At 46.0% G+C, this 16954-nt stretch overlaps 5 protein-coding genes across 5 annotated transcripts; 2 read left to right on the top strand and 3 right to left on the bottom strand.

The window, feature by feature from the left end:
• Positions 1–3933: 3933 nt before the first annotated feature.
• F4813DRAFT_356112 (cytochrome P450) lies at positions 3934–6018 on the bottom strand. The gene is made up of 3 exons (XM_049242941.1): positions 5566–6018; positions 5128–5475; positions 3934–5064 (listed from the first exon to the last, which is right to left on the bottom strand). The coding sequence occupies exons 1-3, from the start codon at positions 5986–5988 to the stop codon at positions 4183–4185; spliced, it is 1653 nt and encodes a 550-aa protein (XP_049100694.1). The 5' UTR covers positions 5989–6018; the 3' UTR covers positions 3934–4182.
• Positions 6019–8483: 2465 nt separating this feature from the next.
• Positions 8484–11282, top strand: F4813DRAFT_395608 (cytochrome P450; the record flags this gene model as incomplete). The annotated part of the gene is made up of 4 exons (XM_049247718.1): positions 8484–9830; positions 10204–10385; positions 10553–10610; positions 10704–11282. 4 exons carry the CDS (start codon positions 8484–8486, stop codon positions 11088–11090), a joined length of 1974 nt encoding a protein of 657 aa, XP_049100693.1. The 3' UTR covers positions 11091–11282.
• Positions 11283–11345: 63 nt separating this feature from the next.
• Positions 11346–12995, bottom strand: F4813DRAFT_356106 (methyltransferase TYW3-domain-containing protein). The gene is made up of 3 exons (XM_049242940.1): positions 12831–12995; positions 12005–12774; positions 11346–11853 (listed from the first exon to the last, which is right to left on the bottom strand). Exons 2-3 carry the CDS (start codon positions 12554–12556, stop codon positions 11368–11370), a joined length of 1038 nt encoding a protein of 345 aa, XP_049100692.1. The 5' UTR covers positions 12557–12774; positions 12831–12995; the 3' UTR covers positions 11346–11367.
• Positions 12978–14358, bottom strand: F4813DRAFT_356105 (anaphase-promoting complex subunit Apc5). Its single transcript, XM_049242939.1, has 4 exons — positions 14068–14358; positions 13805–13879; positions 13583–13675; positions 12978–13499 (listed from the first exon to the last, which is right to left on the bottom strand). Exons 1-4 carry the CDS (start codon positions 14093–14095, stop codon positions 13351–13353), a joined length of 345 nt encoding a protein of 114 aa, XP_049100691.1. The 5' UTR covers positions 14096–14358; the 3' UTR covers positions 12978–13350.
• A 355-nt stretch (positions 14359–14713) lies between these two features.
• F4813DRAFT_356102 (DUF1613-domain-containing protein) lies at positions 14714–16877 on the top strand. Its single transcript, XM_049242938.1, has one exon. The coding sequence runs from the start codon at positions 15317–15319 to the stop codon at positions 16802–16804; it is 1488 nt and encodes a 495-aa protein (XP_049100690.1). The 5' UTR covers positions 14714–15316; the 3' UTR covers positions 16805–16877.
• Positions 16878–16954: the final 77 nt, after the last annotated feature.

Genomic DNA, 16954 nt, shown 5'->3' with positions numbered 1-16954 from the left:
GGCATCTTTCTTGTATGTTCGTTCCTGAACTGGCGGGAACTTCCTCTAGTAGTCCAGAATTATTCACCCTTATTAGTTTTCTACGTATTGTTACGTTCAAATTCTTCCGTGACGATACCAGAGATTGGGATCGAAGCGTGGACATTTCTCTCCATTGAAATTGCCTTTATTATACCAAGAACAATTTGCCCGGATTAAACAGATTGATCTAGATTGATCTCAAGAACCTTCAACCTGATGGCTTAGGTACTTAGTAGAGTTCAGAGCAGTAAGCCTTTGAATATGAAGATATGCGAGTCTATATCTCGAATGGTGCTTTTAGATATCATATATAACCGAGACAGGTACTCAGTGCTGTAGCATAATAGCATAGCATATAATAGTATGACTGACAACGAACGTTGAGCATTATCTCCGAGTTCTCATGAATGTAAATCTACTTAGGTATGTTAATATTCAATATTCAGTTCTCCCCTAAATAAAACTTATTCTAGGGTTATCAGTTACAAGATCCAACTTGCCGGGTAGTCATATCATCCAATATTTCTTCCGCCATAATATCCGCCATTTTACGTACTGCAACAATTATTGCTGTAAGTAATTATCTAAAGACTTTTCCCTATAAAAGTCAATTGCCGGTCTAACACCGTTTTCCAAAGAATCCTGTTCAAGGTGTACAACTAGCTTGATCTTAGGCCATGGTCCTTGCTCTGCTTACCATATTATCACCGGATTTACTTTTGACGAGAGTGAAGAGCGGATGGTATAAGAAATAAAGATGTAAGACTTTTGACCCGATACCCCTGCTCAAGTATCCGGGTAGACGAAATCCGAAAAAAACCCCCCCATTAAATTTACTGACATTTAAGTAGTGAAAAGGGGGAACACTAAATCTTGAGTCAAACCAATTTATAAGAACAAAGCCCTAGGAATATATGCTATGAAGTAGGAAGTACATAACAGACAGCTATGCTATCAGCAGTAACTAAAGCGATGGTACCCTTAAGGATATGATGTGCTGATTATTCAGAATAATGGCATATTCAGATTTCTCAGATCTGCTTCCAACTGATTATGTCCCGGATAGACATCCAGGTGCTGTACTTGCCATCCTTTTATTATGGTAGATAGATAATAATCTCGGAGACAAGTTTATTAGCCGCAAGCTCTAATACGCCTGAGTCGAAAGAGCACTATGTCATAACAGCAGGATGTTCAACATGTGTATAATTCATAGTCACCATATTCAGTGATCACGGGGTCTTCCACAGTAAGATCTGCATGAAATAGGCAACTTACATGGCACCTAGACGCCATAATCTAAGATGTGTGTAACCTGCATCCTGGCCGTTAACTCGTCAATGGAGTCTTGTCGATATTTTTCAAGGTTATATTTGTATACGGCTCCGAGATATCCGCCACGGTGCACCTATGATATTTGTTTCACTGTTAGCTATGTCTTCACGCCTTACTCGCAGCCTCACGATAGACGTCATGCCAAGATGAGATGTAGAGGTTTTAGGCCGGTTTTATCTCTCCAATACTAAAGTCCGAGACATTCCGATACGGTGATGCAGTGCAATAACTTGGCTAAACATATGTCTCAAACATATCTGCCGTCTTTCCGAGTATCATATATAATCCCGTACCGTGCAGGTTGCAGATATCACCATCTGTGTTGTAAGTCGCGCATATTATCATCCAAATCACTCATTAGTATAATTGAGTATGATTTAGTTATTGCCTTAAGTGAACACCAATATTAATACCGCTATTCATAAGATAAATTTGAATGAAGCCAGGAAGTTGAACAGCTAAATAGCCAGAGTAGCTAAACAAGGAGGTTTAGACAAAATATCATTGCAATTAAGAAACCCCATTCTGACAAGAACCGTCTAAGTATGAGCGAAGCCAAAAAAAAAAAAAGGGGCACAGGAGAATAGGAAGGGGTATATAACCGTCCGTCAAAAGGAAGCATGGTTTTACGGTAATATTCAGAGCCATTATATATCTTCTTCTAGATCGTGCACAATGCTCATTCCTTTTTTCTTAGTTGAAAAGTCCCAAACCATAGCTTCCGGTTACTGCCCCAAGTGTCCTTTAGAGTACCCCTTTCCGGATCTACTCGTCCGCGATAGAGCCATCCCCGTGTCTCGTACAATTTGATGAACCAAACTGTACCACTAGAGTCAACAAAGCCGTGGAACTTGAAATGCCCCCATAGATCGCCGTTTTTGCTTGAGAAAGTGCTTGGTTGCGAGTTTTTATGTGCTTCGGCTGGGACGTCGATCGCGAAGGACTCACTTCGACCGTCCGCCCAGTAAAGGTAGTCGTAGTAGCCAGTCCATGATCCCGAGATGGCTTTTCTGATAATACCCATAGCGGTAAGACTCGTCGACTGGTTTGGAACCACGGCCAGCAGGGATTGTTGCCGACTGATTCCTATCGTGAAGTCGCTCATGTGGGTTTTGATGAATTCATAAGCTTTGAGCCCGTGAACGATTGCAAGGTCGATTGGTGTCGAGCCGGCTATATCCTCGAGCAGAATGCTTGCACCATGTTCCACAAGAACATCTGCTACGTTGAAGTGAAGGTGTCTGGCTGCATGGTGAAGTGCTGTTCGTCCAGTGGTGTCAACCATGCTGGCGTTCGCATGGTTACTTAAGTAGAGCATCCACAATGTGTAAGTATCCTCTTGCTGAGGCAGCGTGCAGCGCTTCGCCGACTGTTTGGGTGTATGAGGATCCACTCGTATCGGCCAGACATTTTTTCACACCTTCTAGGTTGCCCTGATAAGCCAACATAACTAGGCTATTATCATCACGAGCCTCAGATGCTACGAACCCGTGTGAATAGCTAACATGCGTGTGAATCTGGAAACAACCTCGACGAACTAGAAGTTCTGTGATTTCGGGATCAGACGTCTTAACTGCAATATCAAAGAGCGACTGCTGGCTATACTCAGATATTCCTTGGATCGATGCTCCCATGTCCAATAACCACTCCGCTATATCCTGGTGTTTCATAGAAATAGCAAACATCAGTGCTGTGTGGCCACCTCTTGTCTTTTGGTCTAAGCTCGCGCCACGTTCGACGAGAAACTTGGCCACTGGGAGACAGTTATCGATGACGGCAACTTAGAGCGGACATTTTATCTTAGGGTCTGACTCGGAATCACAAACTATGCTGGCTCCTGCATTGACCAAAGCTCTCACAATATCAACATTCTTATAACCTGCTGCCAATGGCAACGGTGCCCATCCATTCTCATCCACTATGTTTGGGTCGGCGCCCTTTTTGAGAAACATGTCGACTAATTTCTGAGACCGAATTGCACTGTTGAGCGCACTCGATCCGTTACGGAAAATTGTGTTAGGCGAAACCCCCTTAGCGAGTAGCATATCAACAAGACCTTCATCGCCTTCCTCGATGGCCTCCTTCAAGAGGGGCTTAGCATTGTCGCCGTCAGGGGTTAAATCCAGCCCTCGCTGGACTAAAACAGAGAGCGTAGCCTTATGGCCGGACCAATAAGCCAGGCTCGCTACTGTCGACAAATTAGCCGTCACTGCGTTGATATCAGCACCATGCTCAAGAAGTAGTTCGACGATCTCGACGCTACCCCGTTTCGCAGCGTGGTGCAGTGCAGTAGTAAGAAGACGGGTTGGAAGTCTACCGATTCAAAGGTAGTAGATTCAATTGACTACGTTGAACCTACAGCCTCAGAGGCGTTATTCTATAATCAAATAAGACAGCGAAGTATTCCGGACAAAATCTAATACAAGTCACACAGTCCATAATCCTAGGAGGTCGCCTTCAATAAGTAAATTTTCTTACCACCCGGTGATAATATACAGTAATGATCTCCAATTTGGCAAGGCTATTGCAACCATTCATGCCAGGTGCATCAATTATGTCACATCCAAGGAGAGAGCGTAGTGTTTATGATGTTAGGGTTCTAGATGAGATATCTAATGTCAAGAACACATTTAGTACCTAGTATCAAACCTCCCAGCTCCGGTCCTAGAAAACAACAGCGCGGGATCCGATTGGCCATATAGTTATTACAAAAAGAGGACCTCGTCGATAAGTCCGTCCGTTAGCAGTATGCTGCAGGGGTTGGTCATTTACATAAGATACATATATGGTTAAACAAAAGACCCAACAGCTACCTATATATCCGATTCACGATCTCTTCGTTATGTTACAAATCACCCCCTTTTGTTTCACAAGCCACACATTCCTAGTCTCCCACTCGCGGTCAGGATACGTCAGGGTCAACTCGAACCTACGCAGCAGCTCCGGTATCATCTTCGATATCTCTATCATAGCAATATGTCTTCCAAGACACGTGCGAGAGCCTGCGCTGAAGTTAAAGAAGGACTGCTCCATTCGCTTCAGCTGCTCCTCGGTTGAGTCGAGCCACCGCTCTGGGACGAAGCTCTCGGGGTCGGGGAATACCTCGGGATCATACTGCGTGACCCATGGGTTGATTCCAACGACAGTTCCCCCGGGGATATGTTTTCCGCAGATGGTATCACCGCCAGATGGGACGTAGCGCTCGTACATGAGGCCAGCAGATGGGTGGATCCGCATGCCCTCTTTGATCACCGCATTTAGATATGGCAGATGCGTGTTGGCCTCTTTGAATGAGACCGGTTGGCTGATGTTGCCAGCAGCCGCCGCGCCGTCAATCTCCTCCACCAGTTTCCGCATCTTATCCCTATTCTTGCCCAAGTAGTACAATACAGACCGCAAGGCGATAGATGTAGTATCAGACCCTCCGTACACATTTGCGCTCAAGTGTGCAACAAGATACTTCGTGGTCATCCACTGAGAGCCATTTTGGTTCAGAGCGTACCACTTGGTTAACATATCGCCTCTGCTCTCGATGTCCAAAGCATCCAGTACTCCGTCCTTTCTTAATGATGTGTGCCGACTAGCCGCCCCATTGATAGCTTTCAAAGCAAAGTCGACGATTTGGTTCATTGCTCCTCCGGGAAGAAACGGGTTCCCTAAAAGAAACTTATGGAGTTCAGGGAGTTGACCGCATTGGCTAGCATATGTCTATTCGTTGTATAAGCAAGATACCAGCCATGCTACTACAATTCATAAGCCCGGGATACTTACTAGAACAATATCAATCGTCTCTATTATCTTATCCACATCGCAACCCTTCTCGAGGAATCCAAACATCTTCGAGAACGACAATTGTCCAATGACATCGAAGGTGTAGTACGACATCCATTCGCCGAGGTCTATCGGTTTCTTCTCTTCTGCGAGCTTTTCAATCTGATATAATAATAGGGTTATGCACTCGTCCACAGCGGGTTCGTATGCTAGGACCGATGTCGGGCTGTAAGCGTTGGCGAGGATCTTCTTCGACTCTCGGTGGACAGTTAGGTCTCGCATAGTGAACAAGTGTGGCTCTGCTTTGCCTTTCCAGATAATAGATTGGATGGGATGGTAGAATTCAGTCTGTAGCACTATTAAGTATCCAAGCTACCTAGGTATTCATACTTGAGGTTCGGGGGTATGATATTGATATCTTGTATAGTCACAATATACCTTGGTGTACTTGGATTTCATGCCGTAGATATGGTTAATCTCACGCGGGTCGGAGACTGAGACATGGTTTGGGCCGATTCGAACGAGTGAGCCGTATCTCTTGTGCAGTTTAATAGCGTTCTTGTGAGCTTGGCCGGCCCGCACATCAAGCCAGCGCCAAAGTCCTGTATACGCGGCAACCTTTGGTCCTGGGATATCACGCAATTCTTTCCTGAATCTATTCCATAGAAGGCGGAACGCAATACCAACGACAAGTAACGAAGCAATTTTAAAAGGAAAGGGCAGCGAAAAGAAGCTATCAAGTACGGGAAAGTCGGTTTGGATCCCCATTTTGGCTCGTTGTATTCTATAGTTCGTATGACGAAGTAATCTCCAGAGATAGATAGCTACGGGAGACTGTTCGCCCTTTATATTACTTAGCATGCACTTCTCATTTCTCTTATCACGTACTACTTAGTATCAGTATAGCTTAATCAGTTATTTTATGACATGTTACTTTTTCTACAAACCAAATAAGGATTGTGAGTAGTAAAACATGTTGTATCGTGATGACAGCATACCTTCGGTATGGTTACAGAACTATGGTGATTGGCTCTCCTTTATCTCAAGTGTATAAGCAGGTAAATACTTCCTAAAGGCGGGGTTGTCGGCAACTATAGAGCTATACTATAGGCCTTATCCGTTACACTGAACTGCAATATTACACACCATGATCCTTCAAAATGCCGAATTATATACCTATATTCTCCGGCCAATCAATATTGTATACACTTACCTGACCAAGTCATTCTCGGAATAAGCAAAACTTTATCGCTGAGATGGACGGATAGAAAAATCAGTATCGAGGCGGACGTGTAGTAACTTGGGAATAACAAGTGCTATTGGGCCTAGATTAGTATTAACTCCTTTCCCAGAATACGGATAGAGCTTGATGTCCACGATATAGCCAGGGCAAGTTTCTTCATGTATCCCACATCTTCCCAAAACGAAAGAGCTTCCTAAGATTTACAAGTCGTCCTCAATAAGCTCGTATCCACTAATTGGTCCATCGGCGATGATTCTAACTAAGAGTACCAATCCACCTATCATGATTGGTGAGAAGTTAAAAGGGGGGTCAGGCTTCCAACCATACTTCCAGCCGGTTAATCCCGAGCGTGGACATCTTGGCTTGAGATGATCATATTGAGCCCAGATCTTAAATTAGTCGCTTAGAGATACTGACTTTTCTTCGTGACCCAAATCCAGCTTATAGTCTAGTTGCGGGGTTTGGAGAACCGCTGAAGCTATTTCAAAAGACTTGTTGAGATGAGTGATCAAGGGACTACTTTCAGGTACAGTACATGGTATCTTAGTATGGAATGTATTAGGTATATAAGAAGGCCCTCCCTCCTCACTCATACAGTTGATAAATTAATTCAATATAATACAAGTACAGCTCATGTACTGTATCATTCAGCGAGACTTACGTGAGGAACTTGAAATAAGACTAGCTGCAGGGTTTCTAAGCATTACTGGGTACCTAGATAGTTGATGTTCACTTCACCAATACCATAAACGTCCCATGTGAGCAATTAAAGCAGTTCGTATTTGTGTATATAACAACTAGATGCCCCTTCGTACTTTGTTTCCGTCATTGGAAGTTAAAGGTGGTCGCCCACCCCCCTATTTATAAAAATGGATACCGGATTCTTCATTCGGTCGTAATCAACCATTTTCAATCAAGAAGTGTATAATGTTGAAGATAAATCTTATCCTATTCATTTTTCAGGTATGCCATTTTTAATTTTTAATCCTGTTAGTATAGCTCATAAGCTACAAGGTTTAATTTTAAAGATGGGGCACAAATAGCTTCAAGCCATACTAAGCAAATAATCTCATACTTAAGTTGACGAATAACGAAGTTACTAGGTTAGACACCTCTGAATCATGGAGGAATGCTATTTACACTCAGATACTCAGTATACATGGAATAAGTGTAAGGCGTCAGTCGCAGTAACTAACCACTGCATCGTCTCTTGCTGTTATTAGTAGCAATCATAGACTTAGACGTAGTAATAGAATGTTAGTATAATCTAATATCAAATGATTATCATATATATAGGCAGGTACTTAATGTAGGTAAACTTATAAACGCGACGATTAGATGCTTCAACTTGAGATATCGAAACCTACTGTTCTGCGTGAACTAGTACCTACCTATATTTATATCAACATGACTCGAAGCTCTGTGCGTCGCTTGATAATAATCACCAGCTGAAAATCCCTATTGAGATGGAGCTAATGCGCTCGGAATACCCTGAAGACCAACCACTTCTATTAATTAGAATGTCCCACCTATGATGGGCTTTCTCCAGCCTATTTTAAATTATGGTAACATAATTAATGCATGCGCCCTGCATCTTTGTCCGATAGTGTACGAGTTTCCCTTCGCGATCGACAATATTGCATAAGCCACAACGATAGTCGTCTTTGCAAGGTGATTACAGTAGGTAGGTAACTGATGCTCTCTCCACAGTAGACAGAAAAAAGAAAGTAAAAGAGGAAAAGCATATCTAGCTCATATGGTAAGATTGTCGATTCTACAGAATTCGAACTTCAGAATTATATATGAAGTCGCATGAAAAGGAAATGAGGGGAACATTGAGCTCGCTCTATTGAAATGGGCTTACCATATTCGTCCTGGAATAGATTGATAGTCGTACCGTGAGTCGTTACTCAGCATAACCGCTTCGCTATAAGTTGTCGGAAGAAGAAAGAAGATACGATACCGTACAGGACACCCGTGACGTAAAAGGCGTATATACAGTTGCGGTGGGACCTGAATATTCGTGCGCCATCTGTTCTTGTATTATTAATAGGCTGTAGCAGATAGTTCGTTTCCTCACTCCATTCTTCCCTCTAGTCAAGCAATAGATATCATGTCAGTCCCTATCCCACAGCCTTCGGGCGTGCCCCTCCTAGGCAACATCTTCGATATCGATCCAAGTAATACGTGGGATTCGCTGAGGAAGCTAGCGGAGAAATACGGAGAAATATTCCAGATCAAGGTCTTGGGTCATACTATCGTCTTCGTAGCCGGCGCGGCCATTGCGGAGGAGTTGTGCGATGAGCAACGGTTCCGGAAGTATGTTGGTGGTCCGATAGTTGAGATAAGATATGCCGTACACGATGCTCTGTTCACGGCCTTCGACAATGAACCGAGTTGGGGTATCGCGCACCGCATCATTGCTCCGAAGCTCGATCCGCGATCACTCGCAGAACATTTCATTGAGATGCGAGACATTACTACCGAACTTATCACAAAGTGGAAAGGGCTCGGCACCGACAACGAGGTATCCGCTATCGGCGAATTGAACAGATTGAACCTCGAGGTGACGACGTTGACTCTCTTTGGGAAGAAGTTGAACTGTCTCGCCGGGCCTGAGCATCCAATGATAAAAGCGATGGAGGACTCAACGTCTGAAGCGATGAAGCGACCTAATCGTCCCAAGATAATGAACTGGCTACTGTACGGCAGCAAGTTCACCAAGGCCACGAATACGATGCGAACATACGCGCAAGAGCTAGTAGACTACCGAAAGACAAATCCGACAAATCGGCAGGACCTCCTTGCGACACTACTGACCGCCAAGGATCCGGTGACGGGCACATCTCTAACGGACTCACAAGTCATCGACGAGATAGTCTCCATGCCGATCGGCAGCAGTACGGCACCAGCAATGATTAGCACTGCAATATACTTCCTCCTGAAGAACCCGCAAGTCGTGACCGATGCGCGCCAGGAATTAGATTCCGTCATCGGCGACGGCGAGTTTCAATTCGAGCACCTAGCACAGCTCGAATACATCGAGGGAATCATGCGTGAATCCCTTCGACTCTCATTCGCAGCGCCGGGATTCAACATCGAACCTATACCCAGTGATAACAAGGCCCCTGTGCAGCTAGCCGGCGGCAAGTACCAAGTCGCACACAATCAGGCCATGATCATTGTCTTGGCAGGAGTCAACAGAGACCCGACTGTATTCGACGAACCTCTTGCCTTTAGGCCTGAGCGGATGATGGGTAAGGCGTTTGATGATCTCCCCTCCGGAGTTAAGAAGTGGTTTGGAAACGGGAAGAGAGTGTGCATTGGGAGGCACTGGGCTTGGCAGTTCAGTATGGCTGTATTAGCAAAGCTAATCAAGGAGATTGATTTTGAGAGCGTTGATCCGAGTTACGTGTTAGAACAAGACGGTTGGTTTAACTTGAGACCTGTGGGCTTCCAGGTCGGAGTCAAGCCGAGGGCTGACTGAAGACTGAAGACTAAAGACTGAAGTTGTGGGGTGTTTATTGAAAAGTACTGCATGTAGCTTCTGTTGTAATTCAGGATAAATGGTAGCACATGTGTAGTACGTGTTCCATGATCTAACAGAGTGATTCAGAATATTCACTCTAATGTCGGGTGTGTTAGAAAAGGGGGGGAGAATGAGGTACAAAGCTAGGTTAGACGGGTGATAACATATTACCTATTATGAATTATGCATACCTCTATTTATGCTCCTATTTATTTATGCAAATATCACGTGCTAAATCATCCAAGGTGGCTTCACAGTATTAATTACCGCATCCACCAAGCAAGTCGCTCAATTCGCACCGTAGACATTTTTCGGCGGCAGCATCATCAAAGCTCGGGAATTGGGAATTGGGAATTATTTCGTGCAAGCAGCAGAAAGGCAGATCCAGAGCAACACCTACTACCCCAGCCCACCGACGAAGCCGACAACCATGGGCTCGAGCTCGTCTAAGCCGGAGGCGAGCCAATCCTCACATGTCTGGAAGGCGTAAGTTCTAAACCAAACCATTACAAACAACTATTCCGAACAGTCTCTTGTCTCAAATTATTGTATCTATTGTATCTATTGTATCTATTATATCTATTGTATCTATTATATCGTACATCATCGTCCTAGCATCCTCCAACTAACTTGACACTCTTGGTCGCTCTTAGATCCTCACCTATAGGCATCTCGCACGATGTCGTCGAAACCCTCCAGTCGAGTAGCGAAGTGAGCACCCGCCTCCTCTTCCACCTACCTCTCCCTCATCTTCCGTTCCCCATATATATATATATATACTAACCACCCGTCCCAACCCACCAGACCGACACCACGCGCGCGCAGACCCTCGAGCTAGCCATCCAAGCGCGTGTAGCCTCGGAACTCAAGAAGCTCGAGGCGCAGGAGACGGCGGCGCTCAAGGCGGCGCAGGACAAGATCGCGGAGCTCGCGGACAGCGAGGACGACAGCAAGCAACAGCAGCTCAACCGGCAGGCCGTGTCGAAAGAAGTCGAGGCGCTGCGGGCGCGCCTGGACAAGCGCAAGCAGCTGCGCCCGCTGCCCGATACCGTCGAGCAGGCCCGCGGCAACGTCGTGCGCTGCCTGCTCGAGAACGACCGCCGCCCGCTGGACTGCTGGCGCGAGGTCGAGGCGTTCAAGGAGGAGGTCCGGAGGCTGGAGAAGGGGTGGGTGGATAAGGTCGTTTCGTGAATAGGTGCCGGGGGGCTTTCGGAGTAGAGGAAAAGGAAGAAGAAGAAGAAGAGAAAGATATGAATAGATATATCGCCTCTTCGGACGATGTCCATCGCCACGCCCATTCTCACCTAATATACCTAAGGTACCTACGATAGATTCTCTGTTGTAACAATACTCGACACTTATAGCATAGCGTTTTAGGAAGCGCCCAGGGAAAAACAGAGCTGTATAGAAAGATGGATGACAATCTGTTTCTTGCGATTCCGTGCTGTACGTTGTTGAGTGATATTATTCATGTGAAATCTGTATTTACGGAGATATCTAAAGCCGAGTCTTCCACGGCCGCGGCACCACTATCATTCTTCTGTCTCCGCAGCTCTTCTCTCCTCCTCAGACCCTCCGCTTTCTTTCTCTCCCGCCGGACCTGCGCGTCTTCCCACCCGCTCTCGCTCACCGGCTTGGTTGCCTCCGCAAGGGCCGCCCGGAATCTATCGATCCTCTTCGTATTCTCGACGAACCGCTCGTTGGCTATGCGGATAAGCGTCCGTAGATAAGCCGGCGACACGGTGCGGTGTAGCTTATCGTTGCCTTCGGACTGGTATCCGATCAGGGACTCGAATGTGAGACCCATAGACCGGATGGCAACTATAGGGGTTGCACGCTGTTCTCCGGCGGCCGGGGTGAGACTCACGGCACCGCTCTCCCTGAACCCGGCCTGCAGAGCACACCGGAGGAGTAGCTGGGCGTGCTCCGGCGAAGCGGTCAAGACGTGGAGAATCTAAAATGATCAGGTCAGGTTGTTATGTTCCACTGCCCCAGTAATGGTAATGAATGCATATCCGCGTATGTATGTGTAGACCGTCATAGCAGCGGTGTACGACGCAGTGGATCCCTAGGCCAAAAGAAAGACTGGGAATAGGTGCACTTACCATAGGTTCGAACTTGAAGTGGACAAGCCTCGCAGCAGCGACATCCTGAACAGAACCACCCGCCAGTATTTCCCGAGCCTCGTCTCCCTCCTCGGGGCTTCTCCTCAACCCCAGCAGCATCTCTTCCACATCTTCTTCCCCTTCGCCCTGTGCCAACGGAACCGGGTCATGCGAGACAAACAACCACGCACCCCCACCTCCCTTCCCGCCTACACCCGCAAGTTTCCTAACTTCGGGTTTCCCAGCATCGTCATCATCATCATCATCATCGACCCCATCTCCTTCTCCCCCGTTCTCCTCACCAACAGCAACAGCCTTCTTGCTCCCCTCCAGAAACACGCTTACCCTCCCCGCACAACTACTCGTCGTGACGAACCCATCCAGCCCATTAACTTCACCAATCAACTCGCGGATCCCCGCGTCTACGGACCCCTTAGGCGAAGCATCCGTGTACTCGTCATCTGGGCGGGCCAACTGCTCCAGGATCCGGGTTTTTCTCCGGGTGAAGGTGGGAGGCGGCGTTGGGAGGGGCAGGTCCCCTTTCATTTTCATTGGTGGTTCCTGGTTTTCTCTCAAACGGGCAAATAGTTGACTCTAAATTGCTGGAATAGTAGTATAATAGTATAAATCAGAGTTTGACCAGCGAGGAATCCGGAAATGCTTAAGCACCTAAGATAAAATTTGAGAAAGATCTGTACTATTTGATCCGTAGGAATCCACTAAAAAGTAGCAACATGATAACTCTCTTCGTAGAAATGAAGTACCTACGCCTAATAAAAAATATTTAGAATATACCTAGTGACCCGTCCGAGTTCATATTACATACCTAGGTAAACATCCTCGTATACTTCCCAATTGAATCTGGATTTGGTAGTGAATGGGATACCATATGAAAACTAACGCACTTAGCCGGCGATTTTGCGATTCAGGGATTTAATACGGACATGTCACATCGAATATTATGAACAGTATGTTCTGGAGATAGTTCTGATTAATAGATAATAACATTATCGCAGAACAGGGAACGAGAGTGTCCTGCAAGTCCAGGCCATCCGCAATACCACGCCTCCATAAAAGCATTCAATAATACGTTCCTCGGGCTGGCCTCAGCCTAGCCCTAGCAATACCAAAAGCCAGGAGCTTCTTTGAAGTTAACAAGGGGTATCATGTCCTAACCATTCCGCAAACGCCTCGACCAATAGTGCAGCCCTCGGCACGAGTAGCGGATAGCTATCAAGACCACCGCATAACGGCCAGGGATTTTGACCTAAATAGGGCTGACCATCTGGTTGCGCAACTCGCGATCGATAATTGGGAGTTACGGAAGGTTGGCGGACATGACCGGCTTAGAAACCGTGGACCTTAATGGTCTTCGGATCAAGCTCTAGACCCTCTTTCTTGTCAACGAGGAACTCCTGTACATCCTTGCGCTGGTCGCCCTGCAACTGGATGACCTCGCCCATCTCAGTATCGTTCACGATGGTGCCATTGCATGCTAACGTAAAAGCGCAGTCAGTATGATGAACAAACAGACATTAAAGGGGCTACACGAAAAAGCGGGGCATCATCACAACATACCGAATTTCTTCTTGATGACCTTCAGGATTTTCTTCTGGTCGAACTTCTTCGGAAGACCTTGCACAGTGGTCAAGGTTTTACGTCCATTCCGCTCTGTTAGATATTAGTTAGTATAACAAAGTTTATGTCGCATATTCTAGGATGGAGACGGGAGACAGAGCAATGCGGCGCGAGTTGACTACCACACGTGAGGTACATCGAAAGTATGACATGTACACGTACGTTGAATGCGGATATGGATATAGTTCTGGGACTGCTTGGTATCACCTGTATCCTCATCGGCTTCGGCGAAGGGGTCTGTTTGAATATTGGTTAGCCTACGACGCGAAAGGGAGATGTATCAACAAAAGAATCGTTGGAGCAGATAGCAAAGGCGACAGAAGCAACAGAGACATCGATGCTTATGGAAGATGGAAGACATCAATAGCTCTCTCTGCCCCCCTAGCTTTATCTCACGATGAAGATGAAGAATAAACTGCACGCACCATAGGTCTTGAGGTTTTCGATTGACATAAACTCGAGTTTACGGGGTAACTTGGGGAAAAGGGTTTGGAGATGAAGAACTCGGTGAAGCGACAGACGACTGTACTAGTGGCCTCGCTAAACTGTAGAGATCCTAAGAAGTAGTGCTCTGTATGTGGTTGGCGGGGGCCGAACGATGCAATTCTTGATTGCGTTTGGTGAGATTAAGAGATGGTGTAAATGTTGACGTTGCTGTTTTGTTCTTGATGGGTGGCTAAGGATCAATTTGTAGAAGAAGAGGGAAGAAGAGAAAGGCCGCAACTACATAGCAAGAGGCAGTGAATGGAGGGGCAACATCGACTTAGCGGGCTACTAGCGAATCGGCAAGGGGTGAGTGGGTCCTCCCCTGCACCTGAAAGGCTGGTAGGAGGTAGCCACGGCTGGGGGCGGTCGAACCTCCTGTCCTTGCATAAGGGTAGAAGATTCGTGCCACCCAAGGAAAAATACATAGCGGCCTTATCAGACTCAGACAGCCTTGGAACTTTGGAACTTAGCAATTATGGGGAAACTACCTACTATGTACATGTACCTAAGGTACCTCCTAGCAAAAGCTTTAAAATTTGCGGAGTGAGCGAAAGTACCTAACCAAGTACCTAACCAAGTACCTAACTTACGTGAATAATTTTCAACATTTGCGGTTACCGAGAAGCTGCAAATGCCGGAAGAATGCAGCAAGCACATGCCACACAATCGATACCACCAATGCCACTAATGCCACCAATGTCGGACATGTGCCATAACAGTAATCCAGACTAAGACACAATTGTCCATTAAGATTTCAGTTTCATTCGAAAATCATGAACATTGGCGATGTGATGGGTGACGGGTGACGAACAACGACAACAACAACAACAACTCTACCAGGTTATGTATGTACCTATTCACTATCCACTCTCTGTATCGCCTAAATCATTTTATCCCCAATATTCACATTCATATGTATGCAAACCTACATATCCACGAGGATACCTACCCTTCTTAGCAGCTGACCCCCCTGCGCATCTGCATGTGGCCTTCTTTAAAGGGAGGACATCTAGAACATCAGTGAACATCGGTCTGATCGTTGGCCAATTCGAGTGGAAAGCCTCTACTTATGTCATCCTGTGTCCCCTCGATCGACCTATCCACGACCCGATTCCAAAGACCCTGCAGGTAACATAACACATATTCAAAAAGACCTCTCATCATTTCAATTTCAATTTCAATTTCGCAATGGGCTTCGAGGCGCAAGAGCTTCCCGATGGTTCTCCGAGTCTAATTAAAGATTCGTCTGGTTCAAGATGGACTCCCTTGTTTCGGAAGAACTGTGAGTTCGAGTCGCAAATCTTTTTCAAAGTCATGATGAACTTGATTCGCAATCCGAATATCAATTCCAGTTGGCTATTCCGGGCCGATATCTTAGTGGAGAGGGATCTAAGTCAACAAGATGTGATTACTGATTCCGCGGTCACACAGCCGACCATTCTCTACTTCGAAGATATGCACCTTGATAAAGCTCTGGTCCGGAAGCTTATTCCAAGAAATACTCGAAGAGATCAGCCTCTAGATCAAACATGCCTAATTTACTATGGTAGCGGGCCGGGGGATGTAAAAAGGTCTATGGTTATTTACAAACCCCACGTCTCATCTCCTGATGACATGCCATTCTATCATCCCAAAGTGCAAGGCATAGCATTTCTCCACGAATGGAGCGCTGATGACGAGGGTTCTGTGTCTATACATTACCATTTCTTTGGCGATGAGGACCGTTCACCAAAGTTGGTGGGTACGGCTCTTAACCTACTATCAGTGCTCCATAAGCATGGCGAAGGAACTAAAAAGGGGTATACTAAGCGAGTTCATCACGACACTATCATTCCCCAGATTTCTGTCCAGAATACGTATACTAGGCTGAAACAAAGCTACGCCCGTCAGCTTATTCAAACCTGGGTTGAGGTCACCGACCCATCCAAGCACGTGTTTGAAGACCTGAGCATCGCGGCATTTCTCATCGAACTGTGGGCTGAGATGTATAAAGATTCTCCGTTCCCTGGATTTGTTGATATCGGCTGTGGCAATGGTCTTCTCGTACATATCCTTCGAAAAGAAGGATACTCGGGATGGGGATTTGACGCTCGAAAACGCAAGTCGTGGGAACAGTATTCTGATACAATTAGTGACGAGCCTGAACATCAAGAGAGTCTCCGGCAGCACGTCCTGCTTCCCTCTGTGATTGACCATGATCTAAGTACGAAATACGGGGATGGTGAGGCCATCTACAATGTAGATAGTACTAATCTTATACACGACGGTTTATTTCCTGAGGGAACTTTTATCATATCTAATCATGCGGATGAGTTGACACCGTGGACGCCGATACTTGCTACTGTATCAAACTGTCCGTTCATCATGATACCATGTTGCAGTCATGATCTTACCGGCGCAAGATTTCGGGCTCCCCCGCCGAAAACGCAAAACAAATCACCGTCGGCATATTCGTCACTTGTTGAATGGATAAAAAATATAGAGAATGACTGCGGGTGGGAGGTAGAAACTGAGATGCTAAGGATACCAAGCACAAGAAATACTGGCTTGATCGGCAGAAAAAGGAGCTCGTCTTCAGCGGTAGACATCCAACAGGTTATAGCTAAATATGGCGGTACAGAAGGATACGCAGATAACGTTATGAAGCTGATACAGAACAAGCCGAGAGGACACTAAGGAGATGTTGGAGTGTAAAGAATCAAGATACTCAACACAGTAAATAAGAATTAAATAGGTGAATGGAATTGTGATACCTCTTGATTTTATATGATTTTATAATATAGGTACCTACGTACCCGAGATGTGGCTTGGTTGAGCACGGACCAC

Source organism: Daldinia decipiens (genome assembly GCF_022478715.1).
Source record: "Daldinia decipiens strain CBS 113046 unplaced genomic scaffold F4813scaffold_12, whole genome shotgun sequence".
Taxonomy (NCBI): Eukaryota; Fungi; Ascomycota; class Sordariomycetes; order Xylariales; family Hypoxylaceae; genus Daldinia; species Daldinia decipiens.
Note: the sequence above shows the minus strand (reverse complement) of the source record. Positions and strands in the feature narration are given on the sequence as shown.